General features: G+C 39.0%; 1 protein-coding gene across 6 annotated transcripts in view; it reads right to left on the reverse strand.

Annotated features, from left to right (window-relative positions):
* GPATCH8 (G-patch domain containing 8) overlaps positions 1–11945 on the reverse strand; it is a 102255-nt gene extending 90310 nt beyond the window's left edge. For 2 of the 6 annotated variants that reach the window (XM_046674901.1, XM_046674902.1), the window contains exon 1: positions 11837–11885. Coding sequence is in view for 1 of the 6 variants with exons in the window: in XM_046674900.1 (XP_046530856.1) it covers positions 11837–11881 (45 nt within the window). In the remaining 5 variants the exon portion in view is untranslated. Of the gene's footprint in view, positions 1–11836 lie in introns of all 6 variants that reach the window. The other 4 variants (XM_046674903.1, XM_046674904.1, XM_046674900.1 and 1 more) reach the window with 3 other exon arrangements.
* Positions 11946–14711: the final 2766 nt, after the last annotated feature.

A 14711-nucleotide genomic window follows, 5' to 3' on the forward strand; every position in this document is an offset into this window, starting at 1 on the left:
GTGATTTCAAACCCCCAGGGCACAAACTATAGTAGAAATAGTAGCAGCAGTGATGATGATGATAAGTATTTTATTTCTTGCCTCTCTCCTCCCCCCAAAAAATTTTTTAAGTCATTCTGATGAACTTAAGACTAATTAAGATCATTCTTTCCAAAAATAGTCAGTATGACATCTGATTATCTGAAGGCCTCAACAGGGATTTGAAAAGTATTTTTTTCTGCTCTACCCTGCTTTTAAAACCTCATTTAGATTTCTCAAATCCCGTTAGAGCTAGGATGATCATATAATAAATCACACAAACCAGGGCACTTTGAGAGTAAAAAGCAGTGCTAACAGTAATTATGCCAGGACAAAAGGCATACACGGGAACATGTGGTCATCCTAGTGAAAATTCACAGATCCTATGTTAGAGCATTCCTAAAATTCAATTTTAATGATGATTGCTTGGAACACTTATTTCATTGTCTAAATCAACTCTTCCTTTTCAAATACTACCTGCTTTCAGAATTGAAATATAGATTTTCATTTATGCTGATCAGAAATTTAACTTCAAAAGAATCAGACTAGGAGCAAATTCACTTTTCTAAAAAAAAAGTGTTAATGTTAAATATTTTAAAATGCACAGACGTGTATACACACACCCAGCTGACTTTCCTTCAACTGCCTCTTCTCTCAAAAAAAGCTTCAACTTGTGGCCGGTCTAATTACAAATGAATAGAAGAACCTGGCTGACCTGCACGTTATTAAAATACACAGTAGCTCTAGTTCCTTACAGGTCAAGGATTCTGCTTCCAAGCACAGGACAAATGCGGAAACTTCTCTATTACAAATTTAGCTGTGCTGATCATTTAAATATAAATAGAGATAGAGACTGTCCTAAATTTACCCATATAAGTGGAATCTTGTTATTTGGTAACCATTGCTGATTTTGGAATCACATAATCCCACAGCTGTACCCTTTCCAGTGATTAACTATATGGTAATTAATAGGGAAAATTAGAGCTAGAGAAGACGCAATTATCGGGACAATTCTTTAAAGATCACAACCAACAGCCCATAATCTCAAATAGCAGAACACAATATTTAAGACCCTAAAGAAGGGATATTCTCTTCCGTCTTTCCACAACTATTAAAACCTAATACAATTTCTAAAAAAAAAATTTAAGGAAAAAATATTACTCATAGTCAAAGTCAGTGGATCCAGAGTTTCTAACGAATAGTCAAATTAATTATTAACACGAGGATTATATAGACTAAAGTTTTAAGTCCTGTCTGACTTTCCCCATCTAGACTAGGCTTGGGCCAAGTTTAAAACAGTTTTATCTTTAGCAGTATATTGTACCACTCATGCTAGCCCTATCTGCTAGCACCTCGCTCCGGCTATTAAGCTGCATACTGTAAATGTTCCTGTTTCTCTCTGCTCCAAATCTCCCCAACAAAAATATATCTTTTGTATCGTATTTACCATTATTCCCTTAGAGACTGTCTAATGTTACTAAGTGGATATATTAAGCGTAGCCCTACCTCACAACTCAAGTAACCATACTTGTATATAACTTGGACTTTCTAAATTCAAAATACAGAATCATGCTGATTTCACCTGCCATGGACAAAAAATGGTATTTTAGCAGATAGAACCATACAGGATAGTGTCATATTCCATCTATGAAAAAAAAACAATCCTCTTCTGTCATAAAATAAATGAGAGACTTCCTCTGTCTCCCTCTCCCCTACTCATTCCAAATAAAGTAACTCTAGTATTATCCCAAATAATTCAGAAAGAAAATGTCTCAGGATGAAAAAAACTACCCCCCCCAAAAAAAAACCCATTCTGAAGGATTATTGGTGTCATTTTATTAGTATACTTAAAATTTATTTCAATTTGGAAAGTGGACAAAAACACCATTGTGGGCAATTCCTCAAAAACCTCAATTCTTCACTATTGTCTTCATAATCATATAGTCTGATTCACAACAACTTCCAGTATATTATTATGAAACCAAAGACCTCTGAAGTCAGAGACACCAAAAATCAAATCATTACCATCTGCTAGCCGTATAACCTAGGGCAAATTACCAAACCTCTCGCTAGGCATAGGCCTGTTTCCCCAGCTGTAAAATCCAGATGATTACACTATAGTATTACTGCATAGGTTGTGAGGTTTAAAGAAGTAAAAAGTAATGAATTATTATTTTAAAGTACTGTCGAGGCCAGTCAATAACCCAGAAGAATAAATTCACTTATTAAATTTAATTCTATGTAAATTGGTAGGAAAGATAATTGGCTAGCAATCTTAGCAAATAACTAAGAACTTGAAAACAGTACACTGGGTCAAAGGTATGAGTATATCACACACTCATCTAAAAATACATGTACACCTGTTTGGCACATCCAATTTACTGGATAATTTTACTAGAACAAGAAAGAACTGGCTTCCAAAAAAGCACTACACTGAAAAATTACTAACTTTTAAAAATCCTACGGAAGAGATCAACCTTTTTCAGAAATGCACGCAAGATAGAGCAAACAATTCTTGAGGCATTCAAAAAAGAAAGGAAACAGTTAAAAATTCCTCTGGGACCCACAGTAATGCATATTATTTCTTGTACCAATGGCTTGTATGACAAATGTCTATCTATTCAGACGTTTGACAAAAATTCTGCACTAGTCCACAGGAAAAGAAGTGTATGTACAGTGTGTCACACAGAAGGAAACTCACAGCTAAAAAATGACTGCCAACTTCCATACTTGAAATATCCCTCAACTGGCTTTACAGGATATCACAGAAACTAATAATTCAACCTAGATAATCTACAGCACTGCAGGAAGCTGAGTCCCCAAGCCTGGACATTCTTCTCAGATTCTCCTAAGCCTCTCCTTCCTACATACTTGCCTTAGTTAATCATTAATTGAAATATCTGAGCAATTTCTAGGTGCCAAATCTTGACTCAACACTAGAAAAATGAATAAAACAAAAAAGTCTCTGCATTCAGGGAGTTCTAAGTCCAGTGAGATAAGATAAATTATAAGAAGTAAGTAAGTATACAGTAGGAGAGGTAGAACAGTACAGTGGTTAAAGGCCTAGACTGGTCCAAACTACCTGAAAGTGACCTCTTCGACTTGCTCCCAGTGCAAACTGGGTAAGTTTTTCATTTGTACAATAGAGATAATAACAGAATTTACCTTACTGGGAGATTACATGAGATAATAGCGCATAACATAGTGTCTAATACAGTAAGCACGCCATACTATTAGCTACTACTATTATTAGTAAAAGCGCTATTACTGAAATATAACCAAAGTGCTATGGGAGCACAGAAAATAAAGCAACTAACTTTGCCTAGGGAAGATATCAGAGACGACATCAAATTGAGTCTTGAAGAATGAGTAGTAGGAATTCCAGATAGGTAAAAACAACAATAATGAAAGAGCCAAACATTTCCAGATAACAGGAACTGCAGGATGGCAGGACAATGAGGGGAAAAGAAAAGAGATACACTTGTTATGGTGGCACCACATGCTTAAGAATCTTATAGGCCAAGTTACTGAGTTTGGATCTTATACTTGAAACAATCAGGAACCACAGGAAAAGTCCCATTTTAGGAGAGATCAAGATTCAAATCTGAGTTTCCTAACTACGTGGCCTGAATTTCTCCGAGCCTCAGTTTTCTCATCTGTAAAATGAGGGATACCACCCCCTGGTTTGGATAGTTACTTAGATTAGATAACTATCTCCAAAATGCCTTGGCACAGGGCTGGCACGTAACACATACTCAGAAAACAGTAGCTGATAGTATCATCACTAGATATCACAGCAGTCAATTTTTGATGTTGTAATGGTCAAGGATACTAGGACAGTAGCCTAATTTGACAGTATCCAGTAGAAGTACCATTCTCCCCTCCCACTTACTCTTTTACTGGAACAAACTGGATTGATTTTACCTTCTTTTCTTATCCTTTTATGATGCCATGCTAACAAATGGGCACTTAATAAATGTTTGGGAAATGGAATAAAATTGTCTAGTAGATCTATACACAGCGAAAAGGAAAGCAAGAAGCCATAACCAATCAATTAAGCTTATAACTGAAAAAATATATAATGATAAGCATACCAACTATTTCCCACCAATTAGTTAACTGGTAGAAAATGCTGCCATGTATTAAACAATGCTTTATATACAGTACACAACACCAACACTCATCTCCTTGAAAAGAGGCCAATCTATACACCACAGAAGAAAAAACACTACAAATCAGAAGATTAAAGTTCAAAACTCAGCTCTGTACTAGGCAAAACAGGTAATTTATCTGGGCCTCAGTTTCTTCATCTGTAAAACTGAGACACTATCTATTTTATTTACCTCACTGAGTTGCTGGAAGACAAGAAGGTATATAAGGGCACTTACTAAACCACGACAGTATGCAACTATATTATATTACCATACTAATATCCAAGTTGGATAATTTTACAACATCCTGGTGCCACAGTTCCTTAATTTCCTTTCCTATAATAACCTTGTCTTCCATCCTACATTAGCCATCTCATTTTCATGATCATTACCAATAATCTCAACCTTCCATAATCTATTTCAAACATTGTGCTCTCCAACCACAATCTTCTATCTTTCCAGCTCATTCCCTCTAGTATCTCCACTCCAACAATTCCTAAACCCCATCAGAACATATAATCCACTGACCCAACTTTTCACTCCAGTCCCCCACCTCTCCACCTGAAAAGTCCTCACTTATCTCCCTATCAACCTTAAAATCACACAGTCCATTATTATAATCACTCCCTTGCCCTCACTCACATTAACTCTGGTTTATGGAGACTGGTTATCACAGCTTTAACTGTATGTATAGCACATACAACACAATTATATCTTAATTAATCTTCCCATAAGAAAAACTGCTTTGATGTCTATCCCTCTTAAACATCTTAAATAGCTACTACCTTCCTGCTTAAAGCATTAAAATAAAACTTACTTTTGCAGCCCTAGCTTTCACTTTTTCCCTATGCCCAATGGTTTATTCATTGTCATTAAAAAAAATCAAAACCCAGTTCTCCTTCTATACTTTTGTACATATACTTCTGTACTTTTGTTCCACTTCTATACTTTTGGCCTGGCTATTTTCTCCAACTGAATGCCTCCCATTCTTTTCCTTTGCAAGGATGCAATTCCATCTTTCAAGACCCAGCTTAAATGCTAATTTCTTCATAAAGGCATACCCAATCATCCCACTTTAAGAGTTCTCTCCTTTTCTTAGAGTTTTGCATTTATTGATGGTCTTATAAGTAATAAACTAAAAATTATTGTTACTTTTGTTATCTCTCAATCTAAAACAAAAGCTCTTTGGGAAAAAATACCACTTCTTAACCAACGTCTACCACAGACATACTCATATTTACTTCTCAATACAAGTACTATTCAAACACTGTTTTAACAATCTTCTCAAAAATTAGTTTATATTCTAGAAAAATATTCAAGGCAATCATACTCCTTGGTAAGTCTTGTGCAGATGTTACCCTAAAGCAGTATTACACCAATTAAATTTTCAACCACTTTCGCCCTTTCTCTTAAGGTACCTCATAATTTTACTCACAGCTTTACTCACAGCAACAAGAGAAATTACTGACACTACAGCATATAATCCACAAGCATCAGTTTTACCTTCTACTGTCAAGGCCTAGAGTGTCAAATTAATTTCTTGGTCAGTACTGTCTACAAAGAGTGAAAAATTAAGTTGCTCTTCCCTCATCAACTCTGGAAAAATTATGTTAATGAGCCATAAGACATGAGGACTAACTTTTCCAACAATCATTATTTAAAATGTTAGTCACTGGAGCGGGCCCCGTGGCCGAGTGGTGAAGTTCACACACTCTGCTTCGGCAGCCCAGGGTTTCGCTGGTTCAGATCTTGGGCATGGACATGGCACTGCTTGTCAGGCCACAGTGAGGCGGCACCTCACATGCCACAACTAGAAGGACCCACGAGTAAAATATACAACTATGTACTGGAGGGATCTGGGGAGAAAAAGCAGAAAAAAAAAAAAGATTGGCAACAGTTGTTGGCTCAGGTGCCAATCTTCAAAAAAAAATGTTAGTCACGAAACATGATCAGTGACTTTCTATTACAACTTTAAACCTGGAGAGTTGCTTTGTATGTCTATTCTATAAAACACAGAGACAAATCAAAATCCCTCTTTGAAATCCATGTCATGTCATGTCAAAGAGTGGCAAGGATGACAAATAATTGGCACCTTGTGAGATGAGACCAAATGTAATATTACAAAGATATTTTCTGGTCTCTTAAGTGACACACAACGCAAAATTTACCTTATCTCAACATTGCTGATAAAAAGAATTAAGGCAAATAACAGGAAACTCCTATTTTAGGCCTTAACTCTAATTTCTTACTATCTATAGCACTTACTAAAACACTATGTGCTATTAACCTATGTACAATGCCAAAGCAACTTTAGCTATTTTTTCTTCCATACAATCCTAAATTAAGTATAAAATACTAAATATATTTGTTAAATCCCAAAGATATCATTTAGTACAAACATGATAATACAGTATATTGTGTCTTTCAGCCTGGGCATATTTAAATTTTTGCACTGATTAATACAATATGCACTAAGCACATTTAGTTAAATGGACAATTCACTTTTTATAAATGGAAAATCATTACAACATCTTCTGGTATTCACTGCAATATCAAATCAATGACTTCTTTCAGTATTTGTGGTGGTCATTTGTAATTCCTTTGGTAATTACTCTGAGTCAGCTTTCACTTAATACTAAATGGCAATGCTAATATGAAAAGAGAATTAATGCCAGACATACAAGCAAAAGTACCAAGTTGTTTCAGGGAAGGAATTTTAACAGAATTCAAGAACTGGATGTCTAATTCAAGCTGAAATCAATTTTCATTAATAAAATATTAGAAACTTATTAAGTCATAAGAACAAAGACAAAACCCCTTTCGGGTTTCAAATCCGTAATTCAAGATCTCATGAACTTCTGCTACTTTTTTTCACAAAATGGTAATCTTGACCACATCAAGAAAACAGACTGTCCTTTTTTCATTTTATCAAGTACCCAAATAGATAGAAATTATATGAAAATGTATCTCAGCTAGGAAGCAGCACAAACAGGATAGGTAATTATACATGTGCTTAAAAAAATTTTAAGTCATGAATTTTAGTTCTGGTCATATAACCTATAAAGACCTGAAAAAATGTGATAAAAGAATCCCTCTGCAGAACTTTAATGAGAACTGTGTGACACGTATAGAATAAAATGAGAGAATACAACAGGGACACCTATTTTTCTATAATTTTGACAGCACTAGAACCGTCCTGTAATAATCAACCTAATAGTATATTTGTCTAGACCTGTTTCTTCTTCGTCTCCCATGCCTGCTTTGAAAAGAAATAAATAAGCATACCATCACATGAAGCCCTATGATGATAGCTGTTGCCAATCTCATTCTCCCTCCAATGCAACTTTTTTTATAAATGTCTTTCTCTGATTTTATTCCTTGTTATGTTTTCAAGGGCCTTTTGCCTTAAATATATACCCTTTACCCTTCAAATCACCACCAGGGAGCCTTCCCTCATGTTAACCTTACTTTTGTCACCCTTGATCCCGATAATATCCTAACCAATAATTCTGCATTTGCTAACAATCATGCCTGTTCATCATCACTGTTTTGAAATCTGTACAGCCTTGGTTCCAATCCTTTCCACTTATCATAATATGTATGAGAAAGGGAATAGTAATGTTTCAGTATCCCAAGTAAAGCTGACACTTATTTTCATAGCTAGTGGCATCTCTTCCAGATGATGGGAGAGAGACTCAGGAAACAGATTAGAACACTTGCCCTTGTGTCATCTCTGGCATCCTTGCGTTAGAATGCCAACTCTCTTACATAGGACGTCACAGAAAATATTAGTGTGTTAGTATTGTATTAGTATATTTTATATATATTAGTATATTTCCTGTGAGCTAAGTATTTTAAAACTGTAAACCTCCTGACTTAATGGTCTGAACTAAGAATTAACTGAAGGTCACATCCTGGTGTCATATATGAAACACAAAGAAGAATCCTACAAACATACTACATAAAAGTAATACATGACTTGCTTACTGCTATTTACCATTATCACTACTTAAACAGATTACAAAAAGTTCTTGGGTAATTTTTATATTTTTATTATGACCTTTAAAATATGTGTGTCTCTCATTTTTCTATCACTCACTGATCTATTATTGTAGTTCCTTTGCATTAGAATTCTAATGCAGAATACATTCAGAACAAGAAGGAAAGAGAGGCTACTCTAAATCCCAGCCCTCTGCAGGTACACAAACTGAAGAACATTTCCTCACTAGCACGCAACTATATCCCCATTAATAGCTGCGCAACACAAAGTGCTAAGCAGTGTCTATCTTAACACCTTCCAGCTGTACGTCACTGTACAAATAAAACTTTCTTTGGTAAACCTGTAATTCAAAGTGCTGAAGACATCTTTAGCGTAAATTATGTTATGTACTTTCCATTAGTTTGTGTAACATTTCAATCTGTGAATAAATATGCCTTAATCTGGTACACGTAGGCAGAAGTCATGTCTCATTCAGAAATTGAGGTCAGATTCTTAAAGGAGTAGGCAAAACTCTCAAAATATTTTTTAAAGTAAATACATCACCGTAGATCACAAAGATTTCCAAAAATAAAATACCACTTAAGAAGGCTACACAAAAGAATATCTAAACTAAAACAACAGTTAACAATATATCCTCTATGACACAGAGTAATTTATCACTGTCAGAAGCCTCCCCAGAAGCCCTTGGGAGACCAACAAGAAACAGATCTGGACAAAACAGAACAGAGTAAAAAACCGTAACTGTATCACTTCACTCAAAAGCCCATTTATTCTTTCTGAAGTCTAAGTTTATCCTCCATTTGATGACTCAATTACAGCTATATAAAATATATAATTGCCAGTAGAGATAATAGTCATGAGCACAGCTTCAAGAGTCAATAAGCCAGAGTCTGAATCCAGGCTCTGCGATTTACCAGCTGTGTATATTTGACAAGTTATTTAACTTGCTGTGCCTCAGCTGCCATATTTGAAAACAGGAGTAATGTACCTACCTCCTAAGGTTATTGTGAAGATTATGAGATAATACACATAAAGCCTATAGAATAGTACCTGTTTATTATTATAATGAAGTTATCAAATGTATGTTTTAAAATATATGCCCCTGATAACGATTACTCTTTATTTCATAAGTGCTTCAAGTGGGGTACCACAGTTAAGCTCCTCACTCTATTATACAAAATACCTTTGAAACTCTAGGTGTTCACAAAATCTAACAGTGAGCCCACCTGTGACTCCATACTAAGTTCAAGAGACAACATTCAAACTCTCCAAAATTTGCACTTGATGGTAAACCGGCAAAGAGGGAAATTCTACAAATTCTAAATTAGCTAGCCAAATTAAAGGCAAAGAAAATGACAATCATCTAGAACTCACCAGAGAAGATACACAGAAAAATTTCCAGTGCTATAAGAAGATCCATTTAAAGCAACAGGATCCATGCAGTGTGTGGAAACTTACTCTGGATTTGTTTACAAGAGTACTCAGTGGCTTCACCTCATTTATCACTGAAAACCTTAAGGAGGCCACATTTAATTTTCAATAACAACCTTGAAAAATGCTCCAGATATACTACACACAGGAGCATCCTATTACATTTTCTCTCCACTAACTTTAAATCGAAGGACATCATTCATGAAAATCAATCTATTATTTTCCCCTTTATTAAGACATCCAGAAAAAATATCCCTTTAAATATTTTTAAATGCTTTTTAGAAATGTTAGCACAATAATTTACAAAGGCTTTAACAGCTTATTATTGTCTAAAAGATTTTCATTCCCAATACCCTATTTACTCATAATGCTAGGACATCTGAATTTAAAAAAAAAAAAAACATTTTTCTGGTTGATCCAATACAGCAGGAGTTGGTTACTCCAACATAAAAGCAGGAAATAAACTTAAAATATATGTAGTTATCTTCAACAGACTACCAAGCAACCAAAAGCAGGTTTTACATAAACCCAACTAAAGCATCAGACTAAACTAAACTACAGCATCTGAAGAGAAAGTCACCTTATTTGAAAAGGTAGAGGCTTTCTCAATGTTTTCAAGTGACAGCATTCATACTCTGCTACCCAGTCTTCAAAATCTTCTTTCAAGGCCCTGCAAATCCTGTTTGCTTAAGCCTGCTGAATTTCTGTGGTCGCCTGCCATTTTCCCTCAAAACTTAATTGGTCATATTATCTACTTCCAGTTTTATGAGGTCACCTTGAAATTCCCCCCTCTTGGAAAAGCACTTGGGGGTTTTAGTTATCAACATGTCTCTTTAAAAATTACCAATAAAACCCACACATCTTGCAGCCTACTCATGTTTTATGGTTGCTCACTAAAAAAACCACCTTTCTCAGGGATCAAACGGCTAATAGGAACTGCTTCAAACTTCCCTACCTGCATTATTTCTTAAACACCTTGAGATCCTGGATTGTGCTGCGGCTACACAGCAGGCGCATGACCACCAGGCTTTTCTACAGCCCTCAGATCCCTTACTGCTGCAAAACTTCTCATAAGCGTTCTATGCACTAGACTGTTAACAGTGTTGGTTTAACTGCTTTACCTGTTTATTTACCAACCCAGTCATCTCAGGGAATTCAAACTGCCTTCTGAAACACACCCCGAGTATTCCCGTGTTACTCTGAGGAAGCTTTGCAGAGGGATAAAAACTTCAGTTCTGATGTTCATCCCCTGACCCAAATTGCTGTTGCCAGGATATGCGGTAGTAATGCGGTGGTGTCTCTGACACTCTGAGGTTGCATTTTACCCTAGAACTAGCCAATCTCTACCAAATCCCTTTTAGTCGCCGAGATTTCTGCGGAAACAATGCTCAACAGGAAGGTATTTTAAACAGCCAAAAGACGAGTTATTCTAATTTGGCCTTTATTTCTTCCTCCATGCGGCTTGCCATCACAAGGACATTTTTCCATACAACATTTGCAACTGAAGACAGAAAAATCCAGTTTTTGGCACTAGTTAGCACACGCTTGGAAAGTCCATTATCATGATGCTCCTTACAAAGCTTCTTTCGAGGCAGGATTCGGGGCTAAGCTTACATCGACCACAGTCCTATAACTCACTGTTTTCCAAACCCAATTAACGGCCTAATGACAACAGCATTTACGCCCGGGGAAATCTCAATGGTTGACGAACCAAGAAGGCGTCTGACAACTAAGGCACCCTTTTCGCCGGCGAGGAGATGGGAAAACAGACAATGAAAGGGGTTTATTTATTATAGTGGGGAGAGAGGAAGGAGGGCTCCAAGAAGAGCCGTGCAAGCAAAATCCGGGGTTCCGAAGCCGGGTCTCCGCAACACTCGCCCCGAGCCCTCGCCGCCCAGCCCTCCTTCCCTGGGCGCCAGCCCTGCGCCTCCCCAGGCCCGGCGGGGCCGCGGGGGCACAGCCCTCGCCCAGCGGCCAGGCGGGGGTCCCGAAGCCCTAACCGGCCGAAGCCGCAACCCCGGCGGCCTGAGCGTAAGAGGGAAGAAAATACGGGGCGATAGGAGACGCGGCCTCGCCTCAAGCTGGGAGGCCCCCGGAGGAATCCGAGGCGGGAGGAGAGCGAGCAGGCTCGTAAGCCGGAGCAGAGCCTGGAAGGAAGGAGAGCGGGCAGCGGGGGAGGAGGAGGTTCCGGCCCGGCCAGCGCCTTCCCCGGATCCTCGGCGACGCCCGTGTTTACCTGAAAGTCTCGGTCCTCGTTGAAGCGGGAGAAGCGGTCCGCCATTTTGCCGCCTTCACTCCTCTCAGGACGACGCTCTCCAGTTCGCTCTTTCCCTCCCGTCACACCCGCCCCCTCCCTCCCCTCCCTGTTCCCCGCCTCCTCCCACGCCCACCCGTCGCGCGCAGGCGAGGGAGGGAGCCAGCGAGACTGCGCGTCCTGGCCGGAGCCCCGCCGGCGCAGGCGCCCTTCAGCCCCAGAGGCGGAACCTTCCCTGGCGTCCCCGCTTCGCGCGCGCCCCAGAGCGACCCCGGCGGCCGCGCGTGCGCACTTGCGCCGGAGAGCTGCAAGCGCTTCCGGAGAGAAAGGGCACAGGGGGCATAGTGGGCTTGCGTCCGGATGTTTTCCACCTGCTGGTGTACCCGAGTGCGGTATCTTTTTAATTCTATTGACTCCTTCTGTTTGCAGGACCATCTTCTGCTTTATTCAGCAAATAGCAGTATAATGTAGTGGCTGAAAACGCAGATTATGGAGCCAGACTACTTAGTTTCAAATCTCGGTTCGCCCTGAGGATTAAACGGTGAACGAGATAGGACAGGTCCATTCTGTCACAGGGCTTACATTCCAGCGGGGAAAATGAGATAAATAATAAAATAATTACCTGGTTTTAGGTATTAACAAGTGCTACAAAAAATAAAACTAGGTACAGTGGGGAGAGGGACTATCTCTGAAACGACCTTTGACCCGAGGAAGAGCAAGGGACCGCAGCCTTGGCATGGAGGGAACAGGAGACCCAAAGGCTCAATGACTGCTAAGAACTTGGCATTTTCAAGCGATCTTTTGCGAGAAGTATTTCTCAAGACAGCAAAGTTGATCCAAATCAACTCTGGGCTTCACTTTCCTTTTTGTAAAATAAGGAAATTGGACTTGATAATCTCTACTGTCCCTGCCCAGCACTGACTTCATGTGGATTATGAATCAGATTTTTCCATCCTATGACCTTCCTGAGGACCCCACCCAGCCCTCCAACTCCCTTAGCCAAAATACATAAAATACATAGGAGGGGTAGCTGGACTTCCTTACTTTTGAAAAGAGTAGTTGACAGAAATCACACAATGGAAAAATGGCCCTTACCCTACCCTGAGAGAGTCAAATGGAATGTAATTTTTTGGAGAAATGGTGTGTATTTTCTACTCCTTTGTTATCCTCTGCCTCACCCAACCTCTAGTCCAAGCAGAATACAGTTCTAAGCAGTGAAAAGAGCTCCCTATCTAAGGAGAAGCAGGACACAGAATTTAAACATTGTAAAGAGACTCAAAGGTAAATGTGGCACATTGAATCACATGTATCCACATGACGTATTTACCTCTTCTCCCTCTCCCAAACCCACTAAAATGATGGTAAAAAGAACGAGAAAGGCATAAACTCAGATGGACAGAGAGACCTGAAGAAGGGACAATAGCAGACAAGAGATGTCAACAACATTTGGGAAGCTGGAGAGCATAGATAAATGGAAATGGCCATAGTAGAATGGAGAAAGCCAAGTCCTGGAATGGGGAAGCCCAGAAACAAATTGATGAACTCTGAGGTGTCTCAGAAAGGCTCAGGAATTGGAATCACCAGGTATCACTGAAGGTGAGGTGTGGATAGGGCTGAAAATAAGAGAACTCATTATAAGGCAGTTTAGGAAGCAGTTAGACTCTAAGGCTTTTTCCCACCCAGGCAACAAACTGGAGAGTTCTCCTCTGCAAAGGCTGAACCAGAGAGACTTTAATATATCTGGCACAGCTAAGGAAGGAAATACCATGCTGAAAATGGGAAGATTTAGTAAAAGCCAACATTCTGGTCAGAGAGTCGGGGTTCTCCTAGCAAGAGACTACAGGATCCCTCTCTAGGAAATTGACTGACTTAGTGAAAAAAAACTTACAGATACCAAAAACGAAAGAAGGGGTGGAGTCTCCCCAACATAAATGTCATGTTCCCACTCAAATATCCCAATCATCCAGGAAGTCCCATCCACAAGAGCTTCCACTCAGCTGTTGTGTATGAATGGATAGCTAAGGATTACCAGACACTGAAGGAAACCTGTAACAGAAAAGACAGAGACAAACCCACCCAAAAACAGAACAAAAAAAACAAAAAAAAACAGAAAAAGGAATTCAAAGGAACCAGAGATAATAGAAGTAGCGAAAGAAACCATCAAAAGAATTAGAATCAATATACACGGAGATATAAGATCACCTCAGGGAACAAGGGACCATCAGGGAGCACAGAATTCGAAAAAAAAAGAACAGAGATTAAGGAATAATTTTTGGAAGTTAAAATTTCTTTTTTTTTTTCTTTCTGCTTTTTCTCCCCAAATCCCCCCAGTACATAGTTGTATACTTTAGCTGTGGGTCCTTCTACTTGTGGCATGTGGGATACCGCCTCAGCGTAGCCTGATGAGCAGTGCCATGTCCGCACCCAGGATCTGAACCAGCGAAACCCTGGACCACTGCAGCGGAGCGCGTGAACTTAACCACTCGGCCACGGGGCCAGCCCCTAGAAGTTAAAATTTCTTAAGCAGAAATGAAAAATTCAGTAGGAGAATTAGAAAATAAAACTGTAGAAATCTCCCAGAATCCCAGAAAACGGTATAAAAAGATACCCTGGTCCAAACCACCTTTGCTTTCTCCTTAACTATTGCAATAGCTACTAAGTGTTCTGCTTCCACCCTGCCGCCCTAAACTCTTCAAAGGAGCTATGGTGATCCTAATACCGAACCTCTTAATCTCACGTTCGTATGCCCAATGCACAGTAAGCCAACCACTGAGACATCCTGCTTGGAGGTGGAGATAGTTTTATTTGAATGGGCCAAAACAAGAAGGCTGAAGGATAGGTTCTCTCAAATCCTCCT

The sequence above is a fragment of the Equus quagga genome, chromosome 11 (genome assembly GCF_021613505.1).
Source record: "Equus quagga isolate Etosha38 chromosome 11, UCLA_HA_Equagga_1.0, whole genome shotgun sequence".
Classification (NCBI taxonomy): Eukaryota; Metazoa; Chordata; class Mammalia; order Perissodactyla; family Equidae; genus Equus; species Equus quagga.